Here is an 18,007-nt window from a genome sequence, read left to right on the forward strand (position 1 = left end):
TATTTAAGAAGGTGCATGTGAGTTGTGCAGTGTGGGTTAGTTTGGTTAGGACAGCCTGTGGAGAAGGACATCTGAGAGACCAGAGGAGGTGGAAGCGAAAAAACTGCCGAGGCTCTTGGTGAGTGGGGTCTGTGGAGTGTTTGCGTTTGCGAGTAATGTGATGAATCTGATGTCATCACTCCTTCCCCAGGGGGAACCTCTCCCCATGTGGCCAGGGGATGGCAGCCGCTACCTGATCCTGACCCTGGGCGCGGTAACATTATGGAGGACCATATGGAGGGGAGGCGACCCTCAAGGGGGTGATGCATCATCGGATGAAACATGGTATCCCCTTTCCCTTTTAGGGCTACCCCATCCATTCTGTAGGCCTTGATGGCATATTGTGCTGATTACCTTCAACCATCCACAACGCCTAGTGGCAACGCCTTCCAATGCTGTACACATAAAACATCAAGAGCTGCATACAAGTCCATACATCTAGAAATAATGGAACAAGGAGGCTTAATGGAGTAATGAAGATCACCAGGAACGAGAAGCACCAGATACACTTTAGTGGTTGTGAGCAAATGATAGGTGCCGGGACATTTAAAAGCTTTACCCTGCATGGAGTGACAGAATGCTACCTGGGAAAGCCGAGCCCTCTCGTGTTGACTGAGGGACTGTGACGACGTCAAGATGGAGCCGGCAGGTTCTGCAGGAAGGCAGGAGGCAGAGGATTGCAGAGGCTGATTCACCGTACAGCGAACGCGAGAGGGTAGGAAGGAGAAACTTCCTAGTGGCCACGGAACCTGGAAGCATCCTCATAACCACCAGAACATGGTGCAAGAACCCAGAGGAAAGTGGGAGCTGCGAAGGCCTTGAAAGCTGTCCAGTGAAGTTGGCGAGGTGGAGAAGGCACATCAGAGTGCTGCCTCCCGTGTACTACAAGGGAACCGAAGGACACCACAAGAAACCAGTGAGTCCTAGTGAGAGAGAATGGTACACTGGGATGCTTCGGCAACGCTGCCAAAGAAATACAAAGGTTCATGAGACGAATGAGAAGGAAAACGAAATCCAATATTACCCGAAAAATGGTGTTCAGAACAAATGTGAGAGAAGAGCGAATTTGCAATTGTATAAAGTGAATCAGATGAAAAGCCCTGGCAGGAGAGTACACCCGGCAAAAGCAAGTTCGAATGGATTGTGTCCTCCAACGTATTCCACATCTTTGACGTGTAATGTCCACAGCTGTGCACTTCGGAAACTTTTTCGGCAGAGGGCGTCCACCGTCGATGACGTCGGGTCGATGTCCCTCGAAGGCCTCCGTCGAGGGCGACATCACCAGATGTTATAAATAGGTTGCACGGCCCCCTTAGCCTCAGTTTGTTTTTTCCCCAAACGTGTTTGCTTCGAGAACTCGCGCGCCTCGTGTGTTTCATCGTAGAGATGTCTTCTTCGACCCCTCTGACTCCACGGTCTCGCTTCAAGACATTTACGGGACTGCAAGTCTAAAATGATCGCCGGCCCGGCCCGCATCGCATTTGTTTGTGGTGCTTGTGCGAGAGTCACCGACGACTGTTCAAAATGCCAGTCGCTGACTGGAAAGGACTTGCAGGAGCGTAAGGGGAAGCTTCAGGTGGGTAGGTGTTCTAAACCTAGTAAGTGCTGAAAATCTAATTCGTCCAAGGGGGTGTCCACCGACAACTCAAGAGGCGATTCTCCGCGTAGAGAGGAGGCCCGGGGTTCTCGGTCCCGAAGTGGTTCCCGCCATTCTTCTTCCTTGTTGCGGCATTCTAGGAAGCACCATCACCGGTCGCTTTCCACGTCCTCCTCGGAGAATGGAGCCGCGGTGAAAGGGGCATGCCCGACAAAGTCCTCGACTCCGGAGGAATGGGCTGCCTTTAAGGAGCAGATGTTGCAGATTTTTCAATCGCAAGGCACGGTTCCGGCCACGCCTTCTGATGAAGCCGGCAAGGAATGATCTCGTACTGTGGCTTGCACGCCTTTGGGCTCGGGTCCGCGACACAACTTGCATAGGGAACCTTTGAGGTCCCGTTCGGACAAGGCTTAGGATAGTCGCAAGAGACGTGCTTCTAGATCTCGGTCCTCGTCCCCAGCGAGCCCGCTGAAACCTGCTAAGGACTCGAAGCCTGCGTTGACTCGGTCGTCACAGTGTCCGTTGGATTATCAGCCCTCGGCGACATTGGCACCATTGTCGACGCCGAAGCCTTCGGTGCTCTCGACGCCGAAGCTGTCGACGCTCTCGGCATCGAAGCCTTCTGCGCCCTCGACGCCGTCGGGGATTTTTGCCCGAAATTTGTCTTTGGAGTTCCCGGATACGGTGGATCCTCCAAGGAAGGCTATTGCTAAGTCTGTGAGGCCAGTGGTGGACTCCAGGCCCTCTTCTGTCCCCAGGCAAGGTTATCACCTCCCTCTGGACGACATATATGAGGAGGAAGAAAGGTCTGACTTTGAGGACCCTGTTGAGCATGATGTGGCTCCTGTCTTTTCTGGAGACAGTCAATTGGAGGAGTTGAGGCAAACCCTTCATGATGCCAGTGTGTTGGACACTTCTCCGGAAGTGGAATTTGGTAGGCCTGAACCTGGGGCTCATGCTGAGTAGTCATACAGGCGGCTCATGGCTAGGGTCACAGAGTATCTGGGCTGGTCCAGTCCTCCTGAAGATGTTGTACAAGATGATCTAACAGACATTTTAGATCAAAGTCCGTCCTCTGACCCGGTGTTACCTTTTCATCTCACTTTACAGAAAAGGGTGGCGGCTAGTTGGCAGTTACCAGAATCTCTTCCGGCTGTTAACAAATCGTTGACAAATAAGTACCGCCCTTGCGTTAGCGCCCCCAGCTACTTATCCACTCACCCCACTCCCGAGAGTATGGTGGTTCAGGTGGCTACGTCCACTTCGAGGCAGACGACGTACCCTACCATCCCTCCTGATAGGGACGACAAACGCTTCAATGGTTGGGCTTGCAAGGTATTTTCTACGGGTAGTATGGCGTTGAAATGAGCCAACTCCACTTGTGCCTTAGCAAGGTTTTCACACACTCTGTGGAACTGTTTCTATAGCGGCTGAGCATATTCCACAGGGGGAAGAAAGGGATGGGTTCCTTGCTTTCGTGCAAGATGGCAAGGATGCCATGTGTGAATCCCTTCAGTCGGGTTTGGATACGGCCGACAGTGTTAGCCGGTCCGTGGCTGCGAGCACCGTTATGTGCAAGCCCGTCTTTTGAACATGCCCTTTGATGGCGCACATTTGTTTGGCAACAAGGCTGATGAGAGCCTTGAGAGGTTGCAGACCTCGAAAGCTGTGGCTAAATCTTTAAGCGCAGCTGTGCGTCAACCTCCGCCTTTTCGCCCTAGGGGACAGCAGTGGAGGGGAGGTTATTTTCGTTACTACTCCTCCATTGGTAGAACGAGAGGGGCCGCCAGTCAAAGGAGTCAGCGAAAAGTACCTGTGGTGGTCTGGGAAATAGAGGCGCCGACGCCGCTCCAAAACAGTCATGAGACCATGTCCTATGGTTCGCCGGTTGGGGGCAGACTGTCTCAGCATCTCGAAGAGTGGCGAGCCATTACTTCGGATGCGTGGGTTCTGGATACTATAGCCCACAGCTACTGCCTTCCCTTCTTAAAGCGGCCTCACGACAATCCACCAGGGAGTTTCTCTTTGAAGCTTCTGGATCTGCTCCTTGTGCAGGAAATCCTGACCCTGCTAGAGAAAGGTGCTATTGAACTGGTGCCTGTAGCGGAGAGGAACAAGGGATGGTATTCCCCTTATTTTTTGATCCCAAAGAAAGACGGAGGATTGAGACCCATCCTGGACTTGCATTGGTTAAACAAACTTCTCAGGAAGGACAAGTTCTCTTTCTCAAGTCCTCCAGGCCCTTCAACTTCAGTATTGGTGTCGCTGGACCTACAGGATGCTTACTTTCATTTGGTGATTCATCCAAAGTATAGGAAGTACCTGAGGTTTGCGCTCCGCGCCGAGGGTCTCCACCAAGTGAATGGTGGGGGTGGCAGCGTATCTAAGGCGAGGGGGGGATTCACGTCTACCCCTACCTGGATGACTGGCTGATCTGTGCACGTTCTCCAGAGCAAGCATTGGATCATCTGGGTCTCACGTGCCGCTCCGTCCACAGGCTGGGCTTCTCCCTCAATTTCAAGAAGACGCATCTGACACCTTCTCAACAGCTCCAGTACATCGGGGCTGTGGTGGACACGTCCTTGGGGAAGTGCTCGCCTCCCAACGTAAGGGCTCATCACATTGTGCAGATGGTGGACAAGTTTCAACATGCCCAGAGTCTCCCGGCTTTCGAATTCTTAAGGTTGCTCGGCCTCATGGCATCCTGCATTTTTCTGGTGCCAAAGGCCATGCTGGGGATGATATCCCTGCAATGGGTCCTCAAGATGCAGTGGTCGCAGTTCTCAGGCAAGATGTTGGATCCCGTTCAGATTCCACCCTCGGTCTCCCAGGATCTACTGTGGTGGCCCAAAGAAGGGAACCCGATGAAGGTGGAGCTGTTTTGGCAACCGTGGCCGGAGGTGACGGTAGGTGACGGTAGTGACGGATGCTTCCCTCACAGGATGGGGCGCTCATGCCAATGAGTTGACCGCCAGCAGTCATTGGTCTCCGTCGGAGTCCAAACTCCACATCAATCTGTTAGAGCTGAGGGCCATCAGGCTGAGGGTGTGCGGGGGAAGAGTCTCCCGATTATGACGGACAACACAGTGGCCATTCATTACCTCAACAAGAAAGGGGGGTTAGGGTCACTCCCGTTGTGCAGAGAGGCAATGTAGCTCTGGTTCTGGGCCATCCAGCAGGGAATTTCGATCTCGGCAGTTGATCTGGCCGGAGACGAAAATGCAGTGGCAAACGCTCTGAGCAGGCAGAACACTGTCTCTCACGAGTGGGAGTTAGCTCAGGAAGTCCTTACCCCACAAGTGGATCTCTTCCCAGGTATGACCATTTCAAACCTTGTTTCTGTTGGACCCATATTCTTTACCACAACTATTATTCTATGGTTCATAAATAATGGAAAAAAGCAAAAGAATCTAAAAATAAAAATGAATGAGTTAGATGTTTTAGGATCATAAAGTAGAATAATTGTTTTTGAAATTGTAGAAAGAAACAGCAGAATCGCCAATTACTTCTGCATACTGTTGCTTTGTAGAAAAAGTTACGAAATTTAGTTGTCAGTAAAGCAGCTTATCCTATTTTTTGGCAAAATATTCTAGCAAAAATTCAGAATGTTGAAAACGGAAATACATTTACATGTTTTGTTTCATGTTCAATTATGCATATATATTTTCAGTGTTTATTTTTATTTGCCGCCTTACAAAAAGTGAAAATAGGCATTAAACACATTTTGGGAGCAAGTCTTAGAATTATTGTTATATCATATGGCTTTCAACATGAAAAAGTCATCTGAAAACAAGACTCCAAACAAAAACTGTAAAAATAAAAAAGTGACTTTTGATTTAAGTGTTTGAATACTCTAAATAGTCATTTGATATGTTATTCATGGACGCAACTGTATTGTTTTAGGTACCAATTCCTTATGTGCACATGCATGGTGTTGAGTGCAGGTGTACTCTTTATTGCTGTTATTTTCTTGGGATGCTAAGGTATTCTTTTCTTTTACCCCTTTCAAGCATGTTGGATTTAGTTTACCAATATACCATGTATACTTCACCAAAATCGAACATTTATCTTGCCGCTTGGCTCCTAAGGTCCTGCCCTATGATACGTTTCCAATCTTGCTTAGGTGAGCATTGAGGTTTGGGGAAAAATGGAGACCATTTTTTTTTTTAGGTGACATGTTTTTGACTATGGTACAGTGCCAGTGTCCCTTTTGCTTAAAACATATGTAACCACTTGTGGGAATCGGAGGCTGAGACCACACCGGAAGGTTAAATTAAATATCCTTTATTTTCAGGAAAACAGCTTGTCAGGTCGATACAAACATAAGAAATCAAAAGTTAGGTTCTCCATTTTTACTCAGGAAAGTATGTTCCTCTGAGACCATAGGGTCTCACTCTTCTTTTCATGACCTGCTCAAGATAGACCTTAATAGGCCCAACAAAATCCTTTCTATTCAGTCTCTCCGTCCGTGACCTGCAAGAGGCAGAAACAGAATGACACAATGTATCCACCTTGCCCTGCTTTATAATGTGGGCTTCCCTTATTGTCCAATCAGTGTCGGGGAAAATCAGAACTTTCCTTACCTAATGGGAGTTTAGCCCCACCCCCTGGTTCAGTGTCCTTTCCCATGGCCACCATAGCACTTTGTCAGCCCGCCCTGCTGGGAACACCTTGCGTTTTGTTCCTGAGGCTTCCTGGGTGTTGGAGTGCCGCTCCTCTGGCAGTAACGAGGTGCTGCTTTCCAGCTGACCAAAAGTCTGCACGAGCCCAGGTTGACCCAGCAGCTTCTGTGTGTTTTTTCACTGCTCTCCACTGAGCTGCTACGCGATCTGCGTCAGAGTTGGTAGAGGCGGGTCTGACCTCCAATACCCGAGTCTCTGTGTCCAAACATCTATGGCCAGGTCTCTGTAGTCAGCGTCCATTTCCCCTCTGTTGCCGACCACTGTTGTTCCGACTGCCGACATCAGGCTTTATTCTTGCCAACTTCATGTGAAGCAACATGTGTGGGTCGCCACTGTGGGGAGAGACTCCCACAACTCTTCACTCTACCAAATGTTTCTTAATGTACATGCACTGGGGTAACATTGGTACCTTCCCCAGTCTGTCAACCCGCCAAATTTTTTCAATCAATGTGGTTCGGTGACAGGATCGATAGTGACCTTGTCAAGAGGGAATGGTGAACCCTCTCTGCCTGGTATGGGAGGCCTACTAAGGTGGAAACCAGAGCCAGTCCTACCCCAGAGAGGGAAGTGGGCCGCTGGGAGGGCACCAATCCCTGTCCTTTCTCATAGTGCCAGCGTACTTGCCTACCGTACTATGCCCATGTGTGTGCAAACTTCTCAGAATATGAGTGCGTTACTTTCAGTCTGTACTTGTGTGTCTATCTTTGAATAAAACTATATATGCAGCTTTGAATTCTTCAGTCTATGGATTAGTATGTCTGCATATGGTTTTCAACCTTCATGTGTTTGTGCTGGAGTTGTAAACGTCAAAATCAGCTTTGCTTCCACATTAATCTGTTATTGCATTCAAAAATAAGCGACTGCAGGGGTTTGTACTTCACACAATTCCTATTAAATAATTTCCTATAATAATTTTTGTTGTCTAAATACCTAATCTATGACTATCGCCTCCCGTGGCTGCATTAATGCACAATATCACCATAGGCAATAGTATTTTGCAATTACACGATGGTCCAAAGTGACTCTAGACCGGATTGTACTTAATTTTACAAATACAGTTCTACGTTAAAGTGGCACCAAAATGCATTCAGTTATAAATTTCATTAAAGTAACTCGATTTCTCTTCCATGTACCAGGGAGGACACAGGGCATTTAAAATATCAGCAACTGTGTTTGCTGTTCTCAAATTCCAAAGTCCCCTGCCTGTTATCTTCCTGGATTTACCCTGGTCAATGTAGATGGGCAGTTTGGGGGGGGGGGTTAATTTACCTTTTGAAATGTGACTTCTGATTTTGGAGAATCAGCTGTGAACTCAGTCACAACAAACCCTCTTTCAGGAAACCAATTTCCAAACATACACTTGTCATCCTTCTCTCATTGAACTGAGCCTCCATTCTGCATGCGGTCATTCCTTCAAATATCAGCTTTTTTTCCATCTTCAGTTTGTTCCTCAATGTTCACCTCCCCATGTTCTATAATTATTCACCTATATCCTGTGTGCATGAAAGCAATTATGTATCTTTTTGACTGCTCCCCTGCCTTGTGACTAGGTGTGGTTTTCATAGTCCCCTGATGCACAGAAAGGTGGGGTCAAGAAATAATAATATTAAAATGTTTCATTTTTTGGACCGAGCTTTGTATGTGAACATGCAAGATTAATAGAACTAATATTAGATTCTGTAAATCTTTGGACACATTTAGACACTCAAAGGATTGATTTGTGATGAAATCTGGAAGAGTTGCATATTCTTTCAATGCTTCACCTTTTCTTAATGTCGTCCAGTACATATATTTTTACATAACTTGGCAGATATTACTCCTAGCTAAAAACAGAACATTTTATGTCGATCTGAGCTTGCATCACAATACATCCCTTATTTTAATGATTAAACATTTGATTTAAAATTGACTTCATCTTACCGTCTATTTGTGTTGCTAGTGTAGTTGCTGACTTTTTCCTGCAGGTGGCAGTGACGGTGCAGCCCCCTAAATACTCCTTTTTCATATTATCAATGTGTGTTAAAGCAGAATGCCTTTTTGCTGTGTATAGAATTCAATAACCTTTTTTCTTTGACTGGGGTAATGGAATTTTTATGGGCGCCCTGCACTTAGATAAATTATGGCACGCTCTTTGAAGTCGAGCGCACAAATCAATTAAGTGACATCTGGCTGTGGAATTATTTGTATAATCTTCAGAACTGGCTTGAACAGACCACCATGGACTTCGTATGCGCTTCTCATGTTTTGTTATAATGAATTCCTGATCTGGGTAGTTGTCATGATGCATACCCCCGGGCATCCAGACCACGTCCATCAGCCGCGGGAGCAGGCATCATGTTGCCTTGAGAAAACCCAGCAACCCCTGCTAGGGGCTGTCTGGGTTCAGTCCTGGCGCCTATGACTACTTAACCTTAGGGACTATTTTGTTACTCGGGTGTGGTCGGGGAGGAGTACCTACCTGGGACTACTTTGGAGGCTATTTAAACCACGTCCGAAGAGCAGCACACGCTTCGCGTTATTCTGCATCCAGCAGCGTAACGTTCACCGTCCCAGCAGCAGCATCCAGCCTTCTGCTACGCCCGCCTCGAACCTGGAGCACCTAGAAAGAAGGAAAGAAGCAAAGGTTAGAACAAGAGTATTACCTGATTCCGGATTCATCGCATCTTCAAACCAGAGGAAAGACTTTGTTTTAAAAGCGACATACTCACCGTTCCACGCAGCATCTCTTCGATCCGGCGCTGTCTTCATCTTTACATCACCAAATTACGGCACCTAAGGGGGACAAGCAACAACAAGGTGAGCAGAGAGAACAGACAGAGACAATTTCTTTAGCCGCCATATGCTTACCTGATTTTACCGCCAGAGGTATTATTCATCAGCACGCCACATCTTCTTATGCCGCACCTGTAAGAAAAGGAGAAAGCAGCAAGTTAAACCCTTGGCATTATTTGCCGGACAGTGTTGGGTAACAGACTTTTACCGGAGCACTTTCAGCTGTCAATCTTCTTATTGGGCAAAGCTGCAAGATAAAAAGAGGAATTGGACAGGAGTGAATTCCAGACATTTTGAACTCTTACGAACTATATACTTAGGCTCTTCGCCAGGACATTTTGGAGTCAGGATTCGTCTACAACTCTTCCATTATCTTCAGGCCAGTGAAGTAACTGGTCATCAACGCGCCCCTGCGTACTTCGCAGTATGAAGAGCTCATCCTTCAAGAATATATGGTGAGATTGCTGAGAGGGCACTTCAGAGGTGATTAGTGGGGAGGACAGTGGGGGTGCTATCACTTGAATCCACAAGTGGCTAAATCCATCTCTCCACTTGTAGGAGAATATTTCTACGAGTCAAGCAGACAAGATTAGGAGGGCAGATCCAGTCAGTCATCGCTGCACTACGCATCACGTGGGTGGAGGCCGCAGCAGTCCGGGTCCGACCGATGCCCCTGTGGGAGCCAGGTGAGCGTAACAGTAGTCCTGAGAAGTTGAACCTGCAGAGGGTTTCAAGTTCCCCATTTACGCAGTTTCGGACTCGCCCTTCAATCACAAGACTTATGCAGGCCACATTGAATCTCAAATATAAGGATTCCAAGTGAAATATATGTAACGAAATGTTCCTGTATGATCATACATCACATTTGGTTAAAATGAAACCTCTGCAAAAACTTCATTGAAATTCTATGAAGTTTCTTTGCATACAGAAGCAGAAGGCCTTACATTTACATTTAGTACTGAAAAACACAGATTAAAGATGGTCCTGGAATATGAATCACATTTTTACTGTAAATGCATTTTCTGTACACATGCTATCCGAATTATAATTAAATTTTTAGAAATCCAGTTCCCTTTTCAGTTTAATAGTTGTGAGAATTATTGTTTTGGTACACAGGCGTGGTTCTTATATGTATAACATATTGCATGCACTGTTACCCTAGAACATCGCAATCCTATGATTCCAATATACATTCTGTGACCTGCTGTATTCCTCTTTTATAACCTGTGGCACTCCGAAATTGGAGCCCTTTTGCTTTAGTATTTTTAATAAACTGTATTTAAAGACACTTTGAAATGTTGGCAGCTGATAAATTCTGTTGCTTTATAAAAACAAAATGTTCCCAGGCTCATTCACGTTTATTTAAACTTTCTCAAACGCATTCTCTTAAACATGGCAGCAAGCAAAATGTGCAATCCAATAATGAGCGCTTTTTAACAATGCCTCTCACACCTTTGGAGATGCTTTCCATCATCAGTGGCACTCCAAAGTTTTACCCCTTGTGCGTTAGTATTTGCAATAAACTGTATTCAAAGGACACTTGGAAATGTTGGAAGCTGATAAATTCTGTGGACCCATACATCTGAGCGGCTTAATTTTACATATTTACCATATCTGATATTTGTGCTTAATTTACATGTGGTGTTTTCCGTAGTATCCCCGTTGTGCTTTTTGCCTTTTGCGTTTGTGCAAAAATAATCTTGTTTGGTTTGCTTGCATCCTGTCCTGTGCAGCATTCATTGTGAATAATTAAATGGCATTTTTGTATTCCAGCATCCCAGAGCTGGTATCCTGGTTGAAAGAGCTACAAAAAACAATCCATAACCCACCAAATGTTGATTATAGTCCTGAAAAAGGGAAAATGGAACTATGTGTCACTTGTGGAAGCCAGGAGGGATTGAGCAAGGTAACCGTGAATGCACTAAAGTTAAGGAATCATGAGGTGTACATAAAGTTAAGGTGCTGTGATATCTAGGGCTTGGTCTGAGTAATTCACTTGTTTTTGTCTATGAAATGGGTAATATAATAGTTTCTTTTTATATCATATAAATGAATGTGTTTGTCATTTGGATGCATAAGTATTCACATTTACCAGTCAGTCTATTTAATTTATTTGTTCTGTCGTTAGCCGAAATTGAGGATTTAAAGGTTTTGAGACCCGTTATGAAGATGATTTTGTTTTATTAATTTGCCTTTGCTTAATGAACTTGTAGTTTGTGACAAGCAGGTTTCCCTTTTATGAAGAAGTACAATGTTTGGAACTAAACCAGTTGTACAATTGCTAAGCTTTAAGTTAACGTTACAATGTATGTATTCAACAAAATTCCGGGTTGCCACACAGTGTGGTGAACATTTTCCAGAGCATGCAGTTTTAACACCTCATTTACATAATTGTAAGCATTACTTGGCTTTTGTATCCTGCATAGCCGCACACAGCATAGAAGTGGTGCGTAGTGTCCTTGTCTTTATGCCACATAAAGAAGTGGCATGCGTCTTATGTGCTTCTGAGTATGCTTCAAAGCAAAGCCAGTAGTGGCTAGTGGAGCTGTCCCCCACCCCAAAGCATCACATCTACAGCCCCAGGACAAACCACCCACTCCACCCATTATTAAAATAAAAAGAAACACCCCTTGAGCCATGCTCTGCCCTACTCCTGCTGCTGGGCCCCTCACCCACCATGACTGCCCCATCACTTCTTTGGCACCACCTTTCTACCCCATTGCCCTCTAGTGCCCACTCTTGCCTACTTCCGTGACACCCTGGCCCCTCTTAACTGTGTTTTGTCCCGCCCACATCTCTGAGGTCTCTAAAAAGTCAAATTTCCGACTGCACCTCCTCAGAGGTACTCTGCCTTTCCTCTCCTTCCCCCAGAAGCTCATGGGATCTCAAGCTCTGGTTCTCTCTAGCTTGGACTATTGTAACAGCCTCTTTCTAAATCCACCTGCCTCTACTCTTTGCCCTCTGCAACTAATCCAGAACAGGACTGTGAGACTTGTCCTTGGCCTCAAGCCCTGGGATCGTATCTCTCCAGCTCTGCAATCTCTTCACTGGCTCCCAGTGGATGCAAGGATTAAATTCAAAACCCTCTGCATTGTCCACAAGGCTTTCTGGGGCCTCGGTCCAAAATACCTTCAGCTATCCCTCCGCAAATACCTCCCCTCTCGAGCTCTTCGCTCCTTTACCTCCAACTCAACTCAGGGTCAGTCGTTTTTCTAAGAAACGAGCTGAGGGTAGATCTGTCTGCGGCTGGGGCTTCCCTCTGGAACAGCCTCCCTGCCACTCTAAAACTTGAGGAGAACCATCTCCGGTTCCGGAAGCACCTCAAGACCTTCCTCTTTTCTTCTGCCTTCGCTCCCCCTCTCCCCTGCTGATCTGTTCTCTCTTGGCACCGTGCACCTGGCCACCCTCTGTCTTTTGGGCTCATCCTGTCACCCTCCCGCACTGCCTCCGGGCCACACCTTGCACTGGGGTCTGTATCTGTACCCATACAGCCCCCCCTTTTTCTTCATGCACTTATCGGACCTACCCTGTCTGCTGCCTTAAACCTAGCACTTGCAAATTGCTGGCTGCATTACCACTGTTTGTTGCCTTTATTATTTATTTATTGTTATTTATCTGTTTCTCCTCTGCTTCGCACTTTCCACCTCTCCCCCCTTCCATGCACTTTTCCCCTCCCCCCTCTCCCATGCACTTGCGAGTTCTCAATGTCACTGGGCCTAGTAAGATTGTAAGATTGCTGTTTTGTTCTCCCCTGTTCCCCTCCCTTGCCGCGCTTTGAAACACTTGGGTACGAGCGCGATAGAAATAAAATATCAACCAATCAAATTAGTGACTGTTACTGCCCCCCCCTCTACTGCATTGCACCCCCAACCCCTTGACTGCCAATGCCCCCATTGGCCCAGCCAACTACATTAACTACCCTATACACCACTGCCACTTTCTCTGCCCTCTAATATGATGGGTTATTTACAACTATATTAACTACCCTGTACACCACTGCCACTTTCTCTGGCCCCAGCAACCGCATTTCTGACTGATGTCTCCCTCTTACTCCTCTCACCCCTGCTTCTGGGACCAGTTTCCAGCCCCAGCTCCCTACAACCTCACAGGCTTGCCCCCGAAGCACCTTGTAGAGTTCTGGGTTCCCCACAGATGACTCTGACCTCAGGTGAAGTTCCAGCAACTTCTTTAATTAAGTTCCAGTACATTGTGATAATCCTATAAGGTCAAGTACATCTGGGTTCAGGGCAACATACACTTGCATCCTCCCAGGTAGGCTTACATCTCTCAACTCCCAACACAGAACCCTTGATTCATACATCAACATTCTCACAACCAAGATTCTGTGTACCTCACTTTGCATTCTGCTCCTTCTGCACAAGCAACAAAGAAACCTAACTACTACATATCTCCCTTCCTAACACACAACAGACACACCAGCCAAACATCACATACACGAAACACAATGCATCCACACACTAAAATTCCATGCGCGTACATCCCTACCGCTAGAACTAAGACTACATCCAGAACCTGAAAGCATCCCCGATAGAAATGGTACGATGACACCAACTACAATGCCCCTCCTCTTTTCTACCAAGTAAGGGAAAGACACTACCATAAACAATTGCACCACTTACAATCTATACCTCAGGAAAATCAATAGTCTTGCCTCCTCTACCACACGACAACACACAACCCATGCTAACTCACACCACATCACTAACCTAGCTCCAAACTAATTCACTGAATCACGCACCAATGAACAAGGCTGGGTATTCCAAACACCCGAGTAAACAACAAAACAACACAACACGTGCACAGCAATTGCCTATGCCGCCACCCCGAATTCGTCACCTGTATTCAAATGGTCCACCTGACAAACCTCAACCACTGAATGAGTAAGCATGAAAATACATCCCACACAACTAGAAACACCACAGTCACCTAAACAACCACATCTACTCAAATCCCTGCAGCCACTAAAACTAACACTAAGATGTGCACCTCACACTAAAAAAATCAGGCTGGACATTCCGAACGTCCGGGTAAAACAACACCCATTGAACACAACCAGTGTGATATTGCTACCCCTTATTCGTTACCTGTGTTCCTCAAAACAACCTAACTAACACCACTGCTGCGATTAATCATTTACACCACACACTCTAATTCATACAAGCACACAGCTATAAAATCGCCAAAATGTTAAATACCTAGCACACCACAATTACTCAGACATGCATATCCCCACACTGCCCTCTCAAAACATTGTTACCAAATATTAACATCACTGCCAAATTATTTCTACACTGTAAATTCTTAACATTTTTAAAAATTCTAAGTTATTTGGTTCTCCTACAATAGTACATATGCTCTATAAAAATAGGCACAAAAAAATTCCTTCCCCAAAAATAATGCATAAAAGTCCTTTGAACAGTCCCACATGTGGAAAAATAATAGTGCAGTAAAACTCTTCCACAACCTATTTTGAAATTCTGACCAAACCACTTCACTTCACTTTAAAGTCCAGCTGTGGAAACAAATATTATTCCAATGCATTACTACGTTTACCCATTCTTAAAAAAATGGGCAACCTGAAAAAAAAAATGTGTTAGTACAGCAAACGCATATATTATCCATTAAACAACATTGCTATACTCATTTCCAATCTACCATGTAATTCACATAAAATTGCATTTCAACCTGTATTGTGTTAACATAGGCTACGACATTCCCACTTCTTGCTTTCACTCTCTCTCGCAGCTACACACATGGATGTCTAAATCAAAAACAAGCCTCACATAACATCTATCACCAGTGAACTTTCTTTGTTATACCACAATATACAAAATCTCAAAGGCAAAGAAAGCAAAACATTCTGTTTCTTGCTACTGCTGTCCACGTCTTTTAATAACAATACCTTCGGGGACACGGCCCCACTCAGGTGTCCACCCCTTTAACTCAAAGTACCTCTGAAATATCCATTTTGGCAATTTGCATCTATTGCTTCTTCAACTCCTTGAAATAAAAGGCAACACTGAGCGGAGACACAGCAGCAAACAAGCACCACAACGCCTCCAGGAGCCACTCCCAAAAGACAAAACGCTCACAGCTACACAGCATCATCCAGCTCATGGATCCTGTGAACCTTTCAGGTACAACTTTTTCTAATTGTCAGCAAAATCTCATTTGGACTGGCTCCACGCCCCTCCAATGTTGTACCATGGGCTCCCAGCCCATCCAAGCACTGCAAGTGCTGACTTGGGCACTATGCCCCTCCTGCAATGCCATGGGCTCCAAGCCCCCAAGTGTATTCACAGGCTACAAGTCTCTTAGGTGCAGGTACAGTGTCCAAACCCCCTCAAACGCTGGAATGGCTCCCAGGACCCTCCTCTGCTCCAGACGCTTTGCACATTAGCCACCAATCTTCCATTTAACATCTAGGCGCAGCGTAGGTTCCCAACCTCTTCTGATGCTACTGCCCTGGGCTCCAAGCCCACAGCTGCACAGCATGGCTTCCTCATTATCCAAGCGTAACTAGACGCCAGACCTCTTCAAATTGCTACTGCCTTGGGCACCTAGCCCTCCATGCTGCAGCCTGGGTTACTACACTCCTTATACCAGTCTCTGGGCCCTGAGCCCTTTCTCAGTCTCTTGATTTCCTCTGTGCTTGACCTGTCTTACTAGTGACAGGCCAGCTAGCCCCAGGCTCTGGCGCAGCCCCTTACTTTCTGCGCCTGTGCCCCTTGCGCTGGGCCCTTCTGCGCCTACAGCATTAAGCGCTACGCTCGCCCTACCTGGGAGGGTCTCCTTCTTGGGTTGGGGGAGGTGTATGTGCCATCTTCAATGCTGTCCCCCCAGCACAGCCTGCATCCTCGTCGCCAATGTAGGGTTCTGGGTTCCCCACAGATGACTCTGACTTCAGGTGAAGTTCCAGCAATTTCTTTAATTAAGTTCCAGTACATTGTGATAATCCTATAAGGTCAAGTACATCTGGGTTCAGGGCAACATACACCTGCATCCTCCTAGGTAGGCTTACATCTCTCAACATAGAACCCTTGAATCATACATCAACATTCTCACAACCAAGATTCTGTGTCACTCACTTAGCATTCTGCTCCTTCTGCACAAGCAACAAAGAAATCTAATCACTACACACCTCCTCAGTCATTCTGACCCCAGTACAACTAATTCCCCACTTCTGCAACCCCGACCTGAATCCCACTATGCACCAGACCAGCTTGCCGTTTGCCCTACTACTCCAGGCACCCACCAGGATCATGGCCTAGTCTTGCCGGCCCAAGTTCACTGAGGATGAGCTAAAAGTCGAGTGGAAGGTGTATTTTTGGAGGCACTATGCCTCATACACCCTGGCCACTAGATGTTGTCAGGCAGCCAATGCAAAAGATCTAGGAACCCATTCTCATCCAGATTAATGCTGTCGCTCCCACCTGGAGCACCCTACCCCAAATCCAGAACTGCGTCCAGGTCCTATGGAGGTATGTCCTCAAGCTGGGTGTCAACCATTGGAAGAAGCGCTTGGCCCCAGGAGGTAGCAAACCACCGTCAGAGGTGGAGCTGTAGTTGTGAGAGCTGCAGGCCAGCACTGTGATGGACATAAGCGGTCTGGAGGTAGTCTGAGGCGTTGAGCCTCGGTTTGGAGGCGTTGAGCCTGGAGTTGAAGGTGAGTACACAGCGCACATACAGTAAAAGAAGCCATGTTTTGATGTTAATACTGTGCGAGTTTGAAAATTCCTCATTGCCAGTTGTGCATGCAGTTGAGAGTAAAAGCTAAACTAAACAGCTACCCTGAAACCAACTGCCATTGATGAGGCCAATCCTCAGTGTATGAAACACTTGTGTATAGGCGTGTTATAAATGCCATATCATACAAATAAAGATGTGTCCCTGATAAGGGCCCACACATGTTTTGGGACTACTGTCTCCTAGTCAAAGCAGTGGGTCAGATGTTGACTCCAGGTTGGTAAATGTCTCAATAGCATAATGCCAGCAACACTCCTGTGCCTGACCAAAGTGCCTTTTGCATTGCAGTGATGCCTTTTTTGGCATACTTGGGCCACACAGGGGAAATTCACTTTAGCCACCAAAAACCTCTGGTGCAGTCCCAGACACGGTGTCCCATGTACATGCAATTCACACCCAATAGTGCTATCCCAAGTTTCATATTTGTATGCATTCCTCCACCAGCACAGTCTAGGTGGGTGCATAGCTACATACAAGAAGCCATGATATGATATGATATTTATAACGTGCTTAATACCCAGAGGTTTCTAAGGAGAAATGTGGAAGTAACTTGGCAAACACAGTGAGAAAATATCCACTGCATGCACAGTTGTGTATTGTGCACTCCTCTGTGCAAGCATACCTGGAGGCATGACAAAAAGCCAACAATGTTTGTAAAAGCAAGTATTGAAGGAGCGTTGACACTCATTGGCAGAAAGTACATCCGAGTATTGTATTTGGCCCCTGCCGTTTTATGCATGATTCAAGGCAAATGCCAGGGACCAACATGAACTAGGACACCACAGGGCACCTGCAGGAAGATTTTGAAATCCATAGGAATGTGCAGCAAGATCTCTCGGACGTGTGGAAGAAGGAGCCTGAAACTGAGATCCGCATTCCTGCAACTGCTCCAAAGGGCCAACTTCACACCATCCTTAGTGTGTGTGCACAAGCAAGCAAACGCCCCTTCAACCCCCCCAACGCAAACATTCCTCAACACTCCTGCAAACCGCCAAATAAGTGCTTTGCCATGCGACTAGCTCTATTTTTGCTTTTGTGTAAGAAGTGCATTTAAAATAAATGATTGCTAACTAGCGTGTAAAACCTGTTGGATCCCAGTCTGAAGTGTTTTCCACTCCGTTTCAGAGCTAATACAGCAGGCAGTAATTGT

General features: G+C 46.4%; 1 protein-coding gene across 4 annotated transcripts in view; it reads left to right on the top strand.

Moving 5' to 3' along the window:
• AADAT (aminoadipate aminotransferase) overlaps positions 1–18,007 on the top strand; it is a 1,031,752-nt gene that overhangs the window by 392,341 nt on the left and 621,404 nt on the right. For all 4 annotated transcript variants that reach the window (XM_069631415.1, XM_069631412.1, XM_069631413.1 and 1 more), the window contains exon 4: positions 10,864–10,996. In XM_069631415.1, coding sequence (XP_069487516.1) covers positions 10,864–10,996 — 133 coding nt within the window. The remainder of the gene's footprint in view (positions 1–10,863; positions 10,997–18,007) is intronic.

This window comes from Ambystoma mexicanum, chromosome 6q (genome assembly GCF_040938575.1).
Source record: "Ambystoma mexicanum isolate Mex_15411 chromosome 6q, UKY_AmexF1_1, whole genome shotgun sequence".
In the NCBI taxonomy this organism is placed as follows: domain Eukaryota; kingdom Metazoa; phylum Chordata; class Amphibia; order Caudata; family Ambystomatidae; genus Ambystoma; species Ambystoma mexicanum.